Source organism: Myxine glutinosa, chromosome 14, assembly GCF_964187855.1.
Source record: "Myxine glutinosa chromosome 14, kmMyxGlut1.1, whole genome shotgun sequence".
Lineage (NCBI taxonomy): Eukaryota > Metazoa > Chordata > Myxini > Myxiniformes > Myxinidae > Myxine > Myxine glutinosa.
Genome location: NC_136274.1, coordinates 86,459,540 through 86,477,726, shown reverse-complemented (window position 1 = coordinate 86,477,726; position 18,187 = coordinate 86,459,540). Strand labels below are relative to the sequence as shown.

General features: G+C 47.5%; 1 protein-coding gene across 1 annotated transcript in view; it reads right to left on the bottom strand.

Moving 5' to 3' along the window:
- The window catches only part of CLPB (ClpB family mitochondrial disaggregase), a 208,244-nt gene that overhangs the window by 137,424 nt on the left and 52,633 nt on the right, over positions 1 to 18,187 (bottom strand). The window contains exon 6 of the mRNA XM_068136325.2: positions 5,451 to 5,548. Coding sequence (XP_067992426.2) covers positions 5,451 to 5,548 — 98 coding nt within the window. The remainder of the gene's footprint in view (positions 1 to 5,450; positions 5,549 to 18,187) is intronic.

Sequence of the window (18,187 nt, the reverse complement as noted above, 5' to 3'; positions counted from 1 at the left end):
AGGCTTGGCCGACCCACTCGGGGGGTTCAGTCCCACTCCCAGCAGGCTCGTCCGGCCTGGCTCAAGCCCTTATTCCCCTCATGGTCGAAGGCCATTGTGTTCGGGCCTTGGTGGATACAGGGTCTACGGATAGTTTTATCGACCAGCGACTAGTGCTCAGGCATGGATGGCGGGTCTGGAGGTCTGGGACGGGTTTTTCCTGATGTACACCTTATGGTTTTACCTGCTTTATGTGCTGATATTCTGTTAGGACACGATTTTCTTAAGCGGCATGGACGTCTGGAAATGGAGTTTGGTGGGCCTGACACGCTTGTTGTGGGGGCGGACGCGCTTGCTGTGTGTGCCCTTGCGCAAATGGACATCCAGCCGCTTTCGCTGTTCCCCAATCTAACCTCCGACTGTACCCCTGTCGCGGTAAAATCATGGCGCTACTCTCGCGCAGACATGCAATTCATTGCGGACGAAACGGCTCAGCTCTTGAAAGACGGTATCATAGAACCTAGCCGGTCGCCGTGGCGAGCCCAGGTCTTGGTGGTGCGAAGCGAGGCCCACCGCAGACGCATGGTAATCGACTACTCCCAAACGATTAACCGCTTTACACAGCTGGATGCCTACCCCCTTCCGGGGATGGACGTGCTGGTGCAACAGGTGGCCCAGTATTCGGTCTATAGCACTCTCGATCTCCGTAGTGCGTACCATCAGATCCCTATCTCTAGGGCGTATCGTATCTATACCGCTTTTGAGTCGGGGCAGCGGTTGTACCAGTTTACTCGATTGCCTTTTGGGGTAACGAACGGGGTCTCCTATTTCCAGAGGGCCATGGATGACCTCATTGCGAGGGAGCACTTAACCGATGTTTTCGTCTACCTAGACAATCTTACGGTTTGTGGGTATGACCAAGGGCACCATGATGCTAATCTGAAGCGCTTCCTCGAGGTCGCGCAGAGGTATCGCTTAACTATGAACGAGGATAAGTGCCAATACTCCCTACGCAAGATAGATCTTCTGGGGTACACCGTGACCCATGGCTCTGTCGCTCTGGATAAGGAGCGTCTGTGACCTTTGCTCGACATGGCCCCTCCCTGCGATCGGGCGTCCCTGAAGCGCGTCCTCGGGCTATTCGCCCATTACTCCAAATGGGTACAAAATTTCTCCGCGAAACTTCGCCCCCTCGTGGCCTGCGACACCTTCCCACTGAGTCCGGCCGCGTTGGCGGCTTTTGGAGGCCTTAAGGCCGACATCGCCCGTGCCGCCGTGGCGACAATCGACGAGAGCGGATCTTTCGTCCTCGAAAGTGATGCCTCGGATCAGGCCATCGCGGCGACCCTCTCCCAAGGAGGGCGTCCGGTGGCTTTCTTTTCACGGACTCTTACCACCGCTGAGCGGAGACACTCGTCCGTCGAAAAGGAAGCGTATGCGATCGTCGAGTCTATTCGGCGATGGCGCCCGTACTTACTCGGGCGGTGCTTCCAAATCATCACGGACCAGCAAAGCGTTGCGTTCATGTACGACACCTTACACGCCCAGCGCATTAAGAATGAGAAAATCACTCGCTGGCGTATCGAACTCGCCGACTTCTGTTACACCATCAAATACCGCCCAGGGAAGGATAACCGGGCCGCCGATGCCTTATCAAGACCGGCTACATGCGCGGGCTACATGCGCGCATGCGCCTAACCCTAACCCTAACCTCTTTGGAGGGCCTATGTGTGCTGCATGCCACTGCGGGCCATCCGGGCGTAACGCGTTTCGCTCATTTTGTGCGGCGTGGCAATCTCCCATACTCGATTGACGATATCCGCCGTATCTGTCGCGACTGCGCTATATGCGCGGAAATCAAACCGCGTTTCTATAACCCACCCATGGGGACTCTGGTTAGGGCTACGAGGCCGTGGGAACGCTTGGCGATGGATTTCAAGGGCCCATTGCCGGTGTCGAGTAGCTCTCGCTATCTGCTCACTATCGTCGATGAGTACTCGCGATTCCCCTTCGCTTATACGTGCGTGGACATGACTGCTGCCACGGTGATGCAATGCTTACAGAACTTGTTCTCAATGTTCGGGTACCCGGCCTATGTACATACCGACCGGGGTGCGGTCTTCTTGTCTCAGGAGGTGCGCGGCTATCTGCTCCAAAATAACATTGCTTCTAGTTACACCACGCCGTACAGACCCCAGGCAAATGGGCAGATCGAACGCTTCAACGGGATTATCTGGAGGGCCGTCATGCTCAACCTCTGGACCCTCGGCCGGGGCCTCGATAAATGGGCTTGGTCGCTACCTGCGGCGTTGAACTCGATCAGGGCTCTCCTGTGTACGGCAACCAGCCAAACTCCCCACGAGTGACTTTTCCACCACCCCAGGAGCACGGGGTGTATACGGTCTTTACCCAGTTGGCTCGCTGGGCCCGGGCCGGCCTACCTTAAACGGGCGGTTCGCGCGAGCAAGTACGACCCCCTAGTGGACAAAGTGCAGATTCTCCAGGCTAATCCTGAGCATGCTCGTGTGATGACGGCTGATGGCCGTGAGACTACTGTCTCCGTACGTCATCTTGCCCCATGCGGGGTCGCCGACCCGAGTAGGGAATCGGACGAACCGATCGAACCCATCTATGAGACTATGGACTCTCCCGACGCTCCCATCGCCGAAAGTCTACCGACCCTCCCCTCACCGCGTCTACCCGGGCCCGACGGCTTGGCGTTACCCCCTTCGTCACCTGATCCTGGTGGCGCCTCCGACGCCGGGGACACTGGGATACGTGATGCCGTACCCGGGGAATTTCGGACACGGGCTGGCAGAGAAATTCGCCGCCCGGACCGGTACGGTTGGGTCGACTGATACCCTGTTCCGCACCCTGTTCGTGCTGACGCTCGCTCGCTTCTAGCCGCTCTGCTGTATAATTCTAACAGGGGGGAGAATGTAGTGAAATCGTATTCGTACTGAACCCGGGGTGATGCTCGCTGCTCGTTGACACCGCTAGGGGCGCGGCTATAAGACCCGCTGCTGCGGACGGTGCTCCGAGACTTCTCCTGTGACATGTTACATCTGGTAGACTCGCTAACGGTACGCCAGCATAGAATATTAAGCTTGCTTGCATTGAATGTTACTAGGGCATGCCCGTACTATATATATATATCTAAAATTATATCCCCCCCCTCTATTTACATGAAATGGTTTGGTCCATTCGCAAAGCCAAAGCGAACGGCTTGCTAGTACGGTGACAATCCCCCCCCTCTATTTACATGAAATGGTTTGGTCCATTCGCAAAGCCAAAGCGAACGGCTTGCGAGTACGGTGACAATCCCCCCCCTCTATTTACATGAAATGGTTTGGTCCAAAGCGAACGGCTTGCGGAGTTTGGTAAATAAATCGCCATAGCTCGGTAACTACTTCTCCGATTAATATGAAACCTTGAAAAGGCACATCCTCAGGTCCCCAGCAATATACCTGGCAAGTTTCAAGTATATCGGACCCATGGTTGTCGAGAAACAGCGGTCACAGACACACAGACACACACACACACACACAGACACACACACATACACACAGAGATTACTGGAATTATAGATAGATGAATGGTCCCATGTGATGCCAAAACTTATCCCTATTGCATTTCCTGTATTACAGAATGACGTCATGATCTAAAATGGAATTAAACCACCAGTTGGACTAAAGTTGTGTGGACCTGATTGGTTTTCCACAACATTCCGCTCACAAGGTTCAGACATACATGGCGTCAGACATACATGGCGGTGGCCATCTTGGATTTTGACGTGGGTTGCACCCACACACCAAATTTGAATGCGGTCCTTCGCTTACGCACGCACGTACGTACGCACGCACGCACGGACGGACAAACCATAGTCCCCCTTTCGCTCCGCCGTGCGACGGGGGACAAAAAGCCTTCAATTTCCGATATTTAGCCTTTTCATTTGGGCCTCCCAATTGAAGCCCCGCCCATAGGGCGGGTACTGTTGCTCGACGTAAGAAGACGTCACAATGAACGTCATGCAAACGCGAATGTTAAGCTGGAGTCCAAACCTGAGAATGCTGGAGACGAAAGCTGAAAATGGGAAAACTAAATAGCCTATTTTACTCCTGGGGATCCCAGGATTATCCAACCAAAATATCTTTGCGATCGGTTCAGCAGTTTTTACGGTACCTTCGAACGGACAGACAGACATTTGGTGAATTATAGTAAGATATGGCGGCCGAACCACGTGACCGATGACGTCATCATTATTTTTTTCTAAACTAATTTATTCCTAGATTATTCTCAAGAAATTTCATCTTGATCGGATGAAGTTTTGTACTCGTCAAATTATGACGTCATAATGGAGGCACCCATGACATGGCGGCCATCTTTGGAGAGTCGTCATTAACATATGTTATTCCACATGGAGAGTTCTTTACAATGAGCCACGTCTCAATTTTTTCAGGCAGCGCTTTCCGAGATAGAGGTGCAAAGTTTTTCGATTTTTCCAAGATGGCGGCCGCACCACGTGACAGTACGTCATAATTATCATTAAAAAATTCTACAGGTGGAGTTGCACCTATGGTGCAAATTTCCTGTCAATCAGACCAACAGTTGCAGAGAAAATCATATTTATTCTGTGCGGACAAACAAACAGACAAACAAACAAATGAAAAATCGCTGAGATCGAGGACTTACCGGAATGTACTTTTTTATCGGCCATTTTGGACAAATATGGCAGCCGAACCACGTGACCGATGACGTCATCATTATTTGTTTTCTAAACGAATTTATTCCTTGATGATGCTCAAGAAATTTTATCTTGATCGGATAAAGTTTTGTACTTATCGAATTATGACGCCATAGTGGAGACACCTATGACATCATCATTAACCTATTTTATTCCCCATGGAGAGTTCTTTACAATGAGCCGTCTCAATTTTTTCCATTCAGCACTTTTGGAGATATAGAGGTGCAAAGTTTTTTGTTTTTTCCAAGATGGCGGCCGAACCACGTGACCGATGACGTCATCATTATTTTTTTGCTCCACCAGTTTATGCCATCATGTCGCTCAAGAAATTGCATCTTGATTGGATGAAGTTTTGTACTTGTCAAATTATCAAATTATGACGTCATAATGGAGGCCTTGGGCCGGGAGAGTTAAAAATTGGGCACAGTCTATTCCAGGGCAAGACAAATATGTGTGTAAAGTTTGGCGATTCTACGTGCAATGGTGTAGACGTAGTGCTGCGCACAGACAAACAGACAAACTGACAGACAGACAAACCAACCGATCAACATACTTGCCGGAATCTTTTCTGGCAAGTAACAAACAAACGGACTCAAATGTAATACCCTCTCCTCTGGCGAGGGTAATTACACCCAAAGTCAAAACCGACGACCATTGATCATATCAAGAGACCCCATCTCCTCTCGAAAAACCCTCATGTGATTCAGAACCACCAAGCAGGCAGCACCTTGATTTGATGTTCTTGTAACAGTTGCTCCACCACTCCTGGCTTGGCGTACTCTAAAGGTGTGTGTCCCATGTCGTTCTCCTGAAAAGGGTTTGCGCCTGACAAAACAAAAAAAAAACACACACACACACACACACACACACACACACACACACACACACACACACACACACACACACACACACACACACACACACACACACACACACACACACACACACACACACACACAGAGCCATTTCAGCCTAGACCCTCTCCAAACAGTGGGTCCACATCAGGAGATCCATGACATCAAGTGCATCCATGTAGTTGGTCAACCCAGCAATGCAATTTGTAATTTTCATACATTAGCATATAGCTTTACCAATACCTTGTTAACTATAGGTTTTCATGCATTATTACACACGAGCAAAAGTACCCGGTGTTGCCGGGTAACAATGAATCGCTTCCTGACGGGAATATGGAGAGAGGGGGAGGGGGAAGAGGAGGAAGGGAGAGGAGGGGGAAAGAGGATGGAGGGGGAGGGGAAAGGAGGGGAAGGTGGAGGAGAAAGTGGGAAGGGGGGCGGGAGGGGAGGTGGGAGGGGAGAGGGGAAGGAAGGGGCAAAAAGGGAAGGGGAAGGGGGCAGGCGGCGAAGAGGGAAGGGGGAGTAAGGGAAAGGGGAGGGGGGAGGTGAGCTTCTGGTTGAATGGCCAAATAATTTTAAAAACAGATCGCAGGTACAGTGGAGTGACACCCTATCACATGGAAGTATTAGTTAAGTTAAAAATTATTATCAAGTTAAATAAAATAAAATAAACTAACCCCAGAAGCAGAATCACAGCCTCGCTTAAATAAATAAATATATACACTGAGTTATAAAAATCGCAAGATATGGTAAATTTTGTCAGATTTTCCTCCAGATGTGGACATTATTTCGTCTACAGCATCCAATCCTCACATCCGAATCCAGATTTTGATGATATGCTTCAATTACGTAATGATAAATCGATCGTGTTTCCAAGGCAAGGCACGTTTCATTAGGCCGAAATAAAATGGTGGCTGAAGAACCCACGGAGTGGCAGTGGGCTGACCAAGATGGCAGGCCGCCACATTGGTAAGCCTTTTTGGGGGTTTTTTCTTCTGAGCACCTCGTTAATCATCTTCAAAAAGGGTGTTATAACACACCCAAACACCCAGTTTTCATCATTGCAATCTGTTGGAGGTCCAGGTATATGCATGCAAAGTTTGGGGCAGCCGGGTTTCATGATTTTGGAGGTGTGGAGGAGGCAGACGGACGGAAGGACGCACGGACACTGCCTTATATTATTATAGATGCACAATCCTCCATTAAACAATCTACAAGATGTCCCATAAGTCTGAACCATAGGGCAAACAAGTGAATCCTCTTGGATTGCGCTGAGGTTCAGGCATGGAATTTCTAGGAGGAAGTATAATTTGTATGCAATGAAAGTACATGTAATATGGGATCGAGTAAGATCGAGTAAGCTTCACCAGTGCGCGTGCGCGAATTTACGTCACGTCGGCAGCGAGAAGGCGTTCCCCAACACGAACCAATCAGGAACTGCCACGCCCACTTATATGATCTCAGAATTCCTGTGACAGGAATTAGCGTTACACTGGCTGTAAGTCAATCGCTAAAGGCGCTTCCTCAGCGCCAATCACCAGTGCGCGTGCGCGAATTTACGTCACGTCGGCAGCGAGAAGGCGTTCCCCAACACGAACCAATCAGGAACTGCCACGCCCACTTATATGATCTCAGAATTCCTGTGACAGGAATTAGCGTTACACTGGCTGGAAGTCAATCGCTAAAGGCGCTTCCTCAGCGCCAATAAAGTATTTTTCTTTTTTTTTGTATACAAGATCGAGTTTCGTGCAAGAGATAACATTAATCACAAAAAAAAAACCTGACACAAAAGACATATGATAAAGGGAATGGGAGACAAGATGGGGAGAGAGAGGGAAGCACACAAGTACAACATTTGAGAACAGAGACATCGAGAGATCTGTGTGAGCGAGAGGCCTTGGGAGCAGGAGGCATGGGATTTGGGGGGGGGGGGGGGCGGGGGTGGGAGATATGGGGTAAATTAACAGGGGTGGAAAATATCAAGGTTTTGGATGGGGGAAGATAAGAGATGGTGGTGAACAGCTGTTTTAAAGACCTGGAGGGAGGAGTGAGATTGAAGGGAGTGGGGGAGTATGTTCCGGAGGCGGGAGAAAAGAGGAATGAAAGGGTGAAGGTGAGCAGAGTCTTGATTTTGGCAGTTTCACAAGAAGAGGTCTTGCAGATCTTGTGCAGATCTTGTGCGACCTGGAGGAATATTTGGCGGAAAGAGCACAGACAGAGCTGGGGGAGTTAGGCCGGAGAGGAGTCGGTAGAAGACAGAAAGACCAAGTGATTCATGATTTTGTCATTTAAGAATGATTTTTTCATTTCTTGCAGGTGTCCATGATGTCCCTGAGTAAGGAAGAATACATCCAGGTAATCCTGCGGTCAGGAGTGACGGTGTTACACACAGCTGGAATTCTCTCATCTCCACTTCCTGTGCAGGCTGGAATTCCTCAAGGCAGTGTTCTGGGCCCTGTGCTTTTTCTGCTCTTTATTAACTAGTACACCCGCTCTCCACGGGAGCGGCAAGAAGGGTCAGTTCTCTTTGGGGTATATAGATTACAGTCTCTCTATGATCACGTCTCAAGAACAATGGGTGTGTGTTCATTTACCAAGTTTCTTGTGGAGAGATCGCCAAGTGGTTTAAGCATTCGAGCAAGCACTCCAATCAAAACCGTTAAGAAACGGTTGGCTTGGCAAACGCTAGCTAGCTGCTTGGTAAATGAGCACAACCCGGGCTTCCTCCCTTTCAGTTTCGTGTTAAACAGCAGGATCGAGTTTCAAAAGTTCGCCACGAAAAACGCCACGGTCGTGGCAGAAAGGGCCATGTTATTAATCCAACATTTGTGGGGTATATGGAGTACAGTAGATTTTCGCTCAGTTCTGTAAGTAAACTTTACTTCACAGATGTTGGGATTCCTCCAAATCTTCTTCATTTAGCTTCATAAAGAGCATTAGCGACTGTTTAAAAAGCTAATCATACGTGTTTGTGGTTTATAATATTTTTACTTCCTGTAGCAGCCATTGCTCCCAAGGAAACGCCATTATAACTACAAGCTATTTATACACGTTATCACTGCAGGAAAAACGCCTTGGGGAAGTGGGACATTATTAGTATTAATATTGTTTTGTAACAACATTAACAATATGTGATTGTCATTAACTTTGTTTTTGAAATAGTCTTTGGAAAAACGCCACGAAAAATCTTCTTCTTTGGACAAACGCCACGATAAAGCTCATTTAACATTGATATATACCTCTGATGGTTAAACTGCCGAAATCTCGGCTCTCTGCTCACCTTCACTCCTTCATTCCTCTTTTCTCCCGCCTCTGGAACAAACTCCCACACTCCCTTCAATCCCACTCCTCCCTCCAGGTCTTTAAAACAGCTGTTCACCACCATCTCTTATCTTCCCCCATCCAAAACCTTGATCTTTTCTACCCCCACTAATTCACCCCAGATCCACCTTGTTTGTAATTCCAACTTCTTTCCTGGTAGTCCTGGCAGTGTCCATATGTTTTATGCCTCTCCCACCCCCTTTCCCATGCCTCCCCCCCAAAGCCCTCTCCCTCCCACAGATCTCTCGATGTCTCCATGTCTCTCGGTTCCTGCTCTCAAATGTTGTGTTTGTGTCCTTCCCCCTCTCTCCCCATCTTGTCTACCGCTCCCGATGTTATTTGTTTTATGTGTCGGTTTGTCGGTTATGTGTCGGTTTGTCTTTCTGTGTGATAAATGTTCGCTCTTTCACGAGCCTCGATCTTGTATACAAAAAAAAACAAAAAAACAAACAAAAAAAAAACACGCAACGCCATTGACAGCAATGGCGGGGAAAACTCGGAGAAAACCCCCTTGGGGAGTGGGATGGGGGGGGGGGGATGAATGCCCGACAACCTTCATTATGTAACCCTTCGTCATCCTGTCAAGTTTGGTTGAGATTGGATAAGTAACGCCAGAATGTATTGGCGTCAAAAAATCATCAGACAGACAGACACGAAATGGCGTATTTTAGTATGATTATCTCTGAGTCTCTGGAAAATCTTCTCTATCTCTTTGCTGATGACTCCACCCTCTGCCGCTCCATTCCTCATCCCTCAGATCGGCAGTCTGCAGCCTCCTCACTCTCTGCAGACCTGGACAAAATCACAGACTGGGCAAACAAATGGAACATGTCTTTCAATCCTGATAAATCTCACACTCACTTTGTCTCTTCAAAAACACCGTCTGGACAACCCTCCCATCTAATTTCTGAACAATCCTCTTGAAGAAGTTCTGTCACTCAAGCTTTTGGATCTCAATATCTGCCATGATCTTTCCTGGAAAAACCACATTTCCAAGCTGGCCTAAAAAGCCAGTCGCCGAATGGGCATCCTCCGTCGTGCGAAGTCCTTTCTGGGCACTTCTGAGCTCCTCACCACATACAAAGCTTTCATCCGTAGCTCAATGGAATACTGCTCCCCACTCTGGGCTGGTGCCCCTGCCTCGCACCTCGCTCGGTTGAAACCAAAGCATTCAGAATCATTGGAATCTCCCGCGATGAAGCTGATCCTGAGCCCCCCCCCCCCCCCCCATAGCAGTCTGTCTTCTACCGACTCCTTTCCGGCCTTGCTCCCCCAGCTCTGTCTGTGCACTGTCAACCAAATATTCCTACAGGACACACAACATCTGCCAGCAACCCTCTTCGGGTGAAACTGCCAAAACCAAGACTCTCTGCTCACCTTCACTCCTTCATTCCTCTTTTTTCCCGCCTCTGGAACAAACTCCCACACTCTCTTCAATCCGTCTCCTCCCTCCAGGTCTTTAGAACAGCTGTTCACCACCATGTCTTATCTTCCCCCATCCAAAACCTTGATCTTTTCTACCCCCGTTAAAACACCCCAAATCCACCTCTTTCAATCCCCAACTTCTTTCCGGAAATTCCTAGAAGTGTTAATTTGTTTTGTACCGTGTACTACTCCCACCCAGCCCTCCCCCTTCCACACATCAACCAACGTCCCTGTTCTCTTCTGTTGTTGTGCTTGTGTGCTTGTGTGCTTCCCTGTCTCTCTTCCTCTTGTCTCCCGCTCCCTACATTGTATGTTTTATGTGTCTGTGCTTGTTTTCATGTTAAATGTGTTAGCTCTTACACGAGCCTCGGTCCTGTATAAAATAATAATAATAATAATCTGCGCACGTTCCGAAGAGATAATCCATTGAATTCCTCAACGACCTCCTTATGACTCCGATTTCCTATGAGCAGGATTACCTGGATGCGTTCTTCCTTACTCAGCACATCATGGACACCTGCAAGAAACAAACAAATAATGAAAAAAAAAAATCATTCTCAAACGAAAATATCATGAATCACTTATTTTGCCCTGTGGTTCCAGACTTATGGGACGCCCTGTATATATGTGTGTGTGTGTATGTATGTATATATATATATATATATATATATATATATATATATATATATTGTTATGTCGGTTGGGTTGGCATGTATAGATCCAGGTAGATCTGAATAGGTATCATGCTTCGTCTGTCGAGTTAGAACAATCTCGATGTAATAAGTTGTGTTTAGCCCTGTTTGTCAGATCAAGTGTGAACCTGTGATCATACAAGGATGATCGTGTGTTCAATAGTTGGAGGGACTAAGATAATTCCCCTGTGTGTCAGACCTGGTGATCAATCCATTGTCCCGTATGGCAACGCACTCTTATAGACACTTAGCTAGGCCCTTAGCGGCACACATTAATTAATTTCCCCCTCCCACAATAAGACTTACAGAACCACAGGCAGAAAGCCAGATCGGGGCACCGCCGATGGGGCCGCAGCCAGCCACATCACCAGCTGGCATAGCAACACACATTGACCAGGCAGGCTGAGAGCCACGCCCAGGAGAACTCGTGATTGGCCAGGGGAGGGGCAAGCAAAGAGCAGGCCATTGATTGGCAGAGCAGGGAAGGACGTGTGATTGGTCAGGGAAGGGACAAAAGCTTCCCCGTGATTGGGGGTAAGGAAGGTGAAGGAGCGACACACTGATTGGCCACCAACCGATGACACCACGGCCAATCAGGGTGGAAGGTGCAAAACCACGACCTAGAAGGAGGTCGCTGATTGAAGGACAAGCGCCAGTGACGTGAGAAGGTGCGAAAGACCACCAAGAAATGACGCACTGGTTGGGGGAGATAGAGAGTGACGGCAGAAGACGATCGATAAAACCACTGGCAAGCCGACATTTTGCCCTTCTCATTCTTGGACTTATCCTGCCCGAATCTCTCTTTTCTTTGTCTTCTCGCTTTGGCTTCTGCCCTTCCCAGACCTCCTTTCTGCCCTTGCCTTTCGCTCTGTTTGGACCCTTCTCCCTTTTGCGAACCGCAAATTACCTGCAGGACGACGGACAATGGAGTAATGTTGGAGCTCCATCGATTCTCCTCCCTGGCGTTCACGTGCGAGCGAGGCTTGCGACTGGAGCAGGCAGAACCGGGGCGAGCGAGTGGCTCGGGGCCTAGCAGTGTGCGGACAGGGGCGCATCGAGGCCTGTCTTCCCACCGACCGGAGCTGCGTCGGACGACGCGCTCGAGCCGGAGAATTCCTCACGACCCGACATTCAGACAGATAAGACGCATCCACAAGCACGATGAGTTATTTTCAATTATCCTTCCATTTGTGCTGTATGTGAAGTCTGTGCGTGGGGACGCCCCAACCTAGGTCTTAGTTAGTTCTTCCGTCGCGTTCTATTTCTTTCTTGTACATTTTACCTTATTAATTTGCAGGGAGAAGACATCGGCGGGGCCGTAAAGGTAAGCCGAGGCATTTTCTCCCAAACCTCCCTTCTCGTGTATCGATCCGCCATTGAATTGGAAACGCCTCGTTAAGCTCGATTCCATCCGTGGACGTTCTGTCTTCACAGAGCGTCCACACGACAATATATATACTACCTTGCATTACCAGTGAAAACGCACTGAACTTGCACAAACACACACCCTTGCATCAGTACTACATCGTGCAAAAATTAACAAGATCACCTGGAAAGGAGGTTTCAGTTTAAACTGGTGCTCCCAATCCCTATTCCCCCTCCCACCCTTCCCCCCCAACCACCCCACAAATAACTAAATAACTAAAGTCATGACGTTCAACATTAATGCCTGAAAGTAACAAATGGAAAAATTATCCTCCCCAAAATATGATGGAGCAGAGTTAAAATGTGCATCAAAGATGTTGGCGTGTATAAGAGCCGGATTTCAAGAGAATCAAACAGCAAACAAGGAGCACTGTGGCCGGCCACATGCAAGAAGCATCAACTGGGCATCTGGCAAGTGGCCCATTAAGGGGTCAAAGATGCAAGCAGGCCTTGTGAACAGACGCCACTGTGAGGCTTGCCTGCCCGCCTCGAGGATGTTGGTAGCGGCAGCAGCTGGTAGAGCATGCAGGGACGGAGTGGTTATAATGGGTTATATTCAGTGAGGGAGGGATTATGGGTGAGTAAATGTTATTATTTTACACACTTGGTCGACCCGCATCTCCTAGCTCAGCGATTTGGCAGAATTAAACGGGCTGTTGATGTCGAGCTGTGCCCAAATAATCCGACCATACAACAATTACCAACTGACAGGTGACCCACACATATCGACAGGGTAGAACATTTAAAACTAGAACAGCACTCGGTAGAGAGCAAAGATATGTAAAAAGCAAGGCTGAACCATTTGCGTTTTGTATCCCACTGATGGGTCTGATCTGGATCCGGACCAGAACCAAATCACTTGGCCAACTATTCCACTAAGTTTTGTCATAAGTCATACACAACGTTTTGAAATATCAGGCTACATATCGTTTTTGGCCCGATCACTCAATGGTGAAGAATCACTTTTTAAAATAAAATAAAAACTCATATCCGGATCCGTATTCAGATCTTCACCAAAATCGAATCCATTTGTCCGCATCACACAATGAACCTGTCCGCCAAATTTCATCCGAATCCAACCACAACTTTTTGGGATATCCTGTTCACAAAGAAACAGGCAGACAGACAAACAGAGGTGAGAACATAACCTGCATCCACCTTCGGTGGTGGAGGTAAAAACCTTATGAAGCACCTGAGCACCACGAGAGAAACACACCGACCATTAGCAAAGATTGCTGGTCCTAACAAGACGCCGCCAAGCTCACGGACTTGCCAATGTCTAACTTCACTTGCATGACAAAGAATATGGTACATCTTGGAATATGTCCAGGAAAAGATAGGACAGCGGTCCAGCCCGATGTTGGTAAAAGTGCAGCCCTGGTTTCCTCATACATGGCCGATTTACCGACGTGTCTTGGCTTCGCACCCCGAGGGCGACACAGGACACGACAGGGAAACCACTTGGTTAACTCAACAAGGCACGGAAATGCAATCGCTACTCACCTATATGAGGCTCATTTTAACACCACAAGTACCATCTGTTGGCCTGCACACATTTCCTAAAGCACAACGTTTGTTGACACAACATCCTTTCGTCTCCAGACCATCACTTCCAATGTCGATGCAACACTGCAATCTGCAGCATTATCCTTCGTAACATCCAAGCTGTTAATGTTCAATGCACATGACAATAACCAGCATCTTCCAAACTTTCTAACAATCACAGAGTCGTCAAATCACACAAACCCTTCGTGTTTCTTCATCTCGTTGCAACAAACGCACAACACCAACTCGTTCCGTTCACTCGGTGAAGTTGCACATGATGAAACATTTCCCCCACAATCCTCAAGTACAAACAAGGGTAACAAGAGAACAGTGAGCCATCACCGCATTCACTGCCAGTGAAAACCACCACCAAGTGGTTAGCCATAACTCGTTACCTGTCAGTTTGCATGTTCAAGCACTGAAAAGGATGGGCCTTACACCAACTTAATACAATGGGCCTTACACCAACTTAATACAACGGGCCTTACACCAACTTAATACAACGGGCCTTACACCAACTTAATACAACGGGCCTTACACCAACTTAATACAACGGGCCTTACACCAACTTAATACAACGGGCCTTACACCAACCTAATACAACGGGCCTTACACCAACTTAATACAACGGGCCTTACACCAACTTAATACAACGGGCCTTACACCAACTTAATACAATGGGCCTTACACCAACTCCCAACCTTGTACTGGGCAGTTTGAAGTTCACCGTTCACAGCAAGTTATCCTGAGGATGATGAACAATAGTTTTCCTTGACAGGATCAACACAGACTCTGGCATTTTTGGAGTGTGTGCCGATACCTTGTTGGGAATTTAAAATCACAATTAGTCGTGATTTTTTCAGCCATTGTAAAAATCAGCTTGAATGGGAAGTTTCCTTGCATGTCCATCATGACAAATGAATGACTAAAACTGTCCGAGACACATCAAACATAAAGCTGGCCGTCACTTTTGCAATAATGTTGATATTAAGACATTCCAAAGTATCTTCTGCAAGAGCAAACGTAGGTGCAAAGTTCTGGAAACAAAGACAATGGATGTTCAGTGGAAGGAAAACTGGGTTGATAAGGAATGGAAAACCAAATACTGCATTGGAATCATCAGAAGGAACCAGAAGAAGTAAGAGCAAAGATCGAGTCATCAGGAGGAACCAGAATAGGTAAAGAACAAAGATGGAGTCATCAGGAGGAACCAGAATATTGTTACGTGTATGGGGGCAGGTAATGAAATACCTGAGTCGAGGTAGGATTGTATAGAGTAGTCAGAAGTGAAGTTGTATAGAGTGAAGAATCCTCATATATCTAAGTCAGGGCCAGATGTCCATCTAAGCATTATGTGTCTCCATGTGAGGGGTGGCGCTATGCTAATTCGTCAGGGCATCGGGGTAAATTCCCAGTGTGTAATCGCCACTGTGATTTTTCCCTTCGTTCTTATAAACCATACTCGGACAACCATGCGATCAGCATGTAATTAAAACAACGCGATCGCCGACGGTAGTACACAGACACAACTACACCACCCGGCCGAATGTTCTCGATGGGCGACAAGTATAGCCGTGAGGCAATGCCCCGAATGACAATTGATTGGGATGATTCGATGGCGCTGTGATTGGAGTGAGTGTGACATCGTCGAACATTCAAGCACGAGCAGCAAAAAGGCAAAGCGACCGCCATTTCACTCTCTTTGCTCTTTCTGTGCCTGGCTTGTCAGATTCGCTCTCTCTCAGTTCCTGGCTGCGTGGAAGGCGAACACATTTTGCTCTCTCCCCCTGTGCCCTCGACGGAGACGGCTGCGCATGGAGCAGTGCACGCTAGCGAAACGAGCGGTGGAGCCCGGTGGATCGTGACGATCAGAGAAGGAAGGAGCTTGGCCGTCGCTCCGCGGGTCGGTGGTTGCTATGGGCGCGACTGCGCGCCATCTTGTGCGAGTTCCGGGCGGTGGTTCCAAGATCGGCCAAGAACGCCAGGCGGAGTATCGGCCACGTACCACACCACATTTTTTTTTTTTCATCATCCCCTTATGTTGTATACAAGTCAATGTGAAGGCGCCTCAATATAGGAATTAGTTGGTTTTACCTTTCGTTGGTATTTTGCCTGCATTATTTTCATTAAACCTTTATTTGTTACATTTTTAATCCCTTGTGTTCTGTCTTGTTTATTTGTCGTGGGTTCGAGGACGCCCAGTGAAATCCATGCAGGGAAAGCCCTTACTACTCTCCATCCCCACGAGTGCAAAAGGAACCGCCATAATTGGGTATATGCCTCGGACGTAAAGCTCATTTGGTCATCTGTCGACATGAGGTCTTCACTACAGGGTAAATGCAACAATATGTAAAGAGCAAAGATGGAGTCACCAGGAGGAACCAGAAGAAGTGAAGAGCAAAGATGGAGTCATCAAAAGGAAGTAGAAGCAGTAAGAGCAACGATGGAGTCATCAAAACGAAGCAGAAGAAGTAAAGTGCAAAGATGGAGTCATCAGGAGGAACCGGAATAAGTAAAGAGCAAAGATGAAGTCATCAGGAGGAACTAGAAGGAAAGAGCAAAGATGGAATCATCAGGAGGAACCAGAAGAAGTAAAGAGCAAAGATTGAGTCACAAGGAGGAACCAGAATATGTAAAGATCAAAGATGGAGTCATCAGGAAGAACCAGAATATGTAAAGAGCAAAGATGGAGTCAACAGAAGGAACCAGAAAAGTAAAGAGCAAAGATAGAATCATCAGGAGGAACCAGAAGAAGTAAAGAACAAAGATGGAGTCATCAGGAGGAACCAGAATATGTAAAGAGCAAAGATTGAGTCATCAGGAGGAACCAGAAGAAGTAAAGAGCAAAGATAGAGTCATCAGGAAGAAACAGAATATGTAAAGAGCAAAGATAGAGTCATCAGGAGGAAACAGAATATGTGAAGAGCAAAGATTGAGTCATCAGGGGGAACCTGGATAGGATTCGGGTTTCAGCTGCTACTTGTCTGCCCTCAAACCCACCCAGGCGCAGCCAAACGAACCTTCCAGAAAAAAATTCTGCAAGAATTCACTTCTCCGAAGACAGACAGACAAAGAAAGTGAGAAATAAAGAAGAAGCAAGAATTAGAATGAATAAAGAGAAATATGAAAAAGAAGAAAGAAATGTGAAAGGAACAAAGATGTTGGGAAGAACCCAGATAGATCGATTTCAGCAGTTCTTACTCAGGAAAAACGCAGAAACAGTTACAACCTACCAGAGGTCTATCAGCAGGGAAGCAGAATCCACACAGTATCAGGATATGGTACAACAACAACAGGCATTTTAAGGCCATTTTCCCTGCAAGAGCGAGGGGTAGCCTTGCGGTCCCAATGACAATCTTCTCCATTTTGCCCGATTTTCTGCATCTCCCCTTGTTAACCCCCTTTTTTTTTTTTTTTTTTTTTTTTTTTTTTTTTTTTTTTTTTTTTTTTTTTTTTTTTTTTTTTTTTTTTTTTTTTTTTTTTTTTTTTTTTTTTTGTATACAAGATCGAGGCTCGTGAATTGCCCGCATTTCTTCTTCCACCATCTTTAGCCAAGTCTTTCTCGGTATTCCCCGTCCTCCACTTCCTTCCACATTCATTTCCATCACTCTTCTCAACCAGTCACTTTCATCCTTCCTCAACACATGACCAAACCATCTCAAACTGTTTCTCTTCACAGCATCCATCACAGGCTCTATTCCCATCATCTTTCGCAATTCATCATTTGCCTTCCTCTCTTCTCAACAATACTCCACACATCCACAGAACCATTTGCATTTCCACCCTTTCCAGCCTTCGTTGCTGCTTGACGTTCATTACCCATGTCTCGCTCCCATAAATCATAACACTTCTCACACGTGCAGCATACACCTTTCCCTTCAGCTTCAACGACACTCCCCTCCTCGTCAACACGCCACTCAGTTCCCGAAATTTCTTCCATGCACATCTCACTCCAGCAACCGTTGCCGAGTCTGATCCACCTTCTCCATTCAGCATGTCTCCTCGGTAACAAAATATTTTCACACCTTCCAGCTTCACGCCGTCTCCAAGATCCAACTCAACATTTCTTCCATCTGCAGCTCCCTCTGTGCACACCTTACACTTGAATGTAGCTGCCACACTGGTTAATGACCCTCTCAAACCACTACAATTTTTGATGAACGCACTCAGCGCACATTGTACATTGAATGGAATTCACTCCG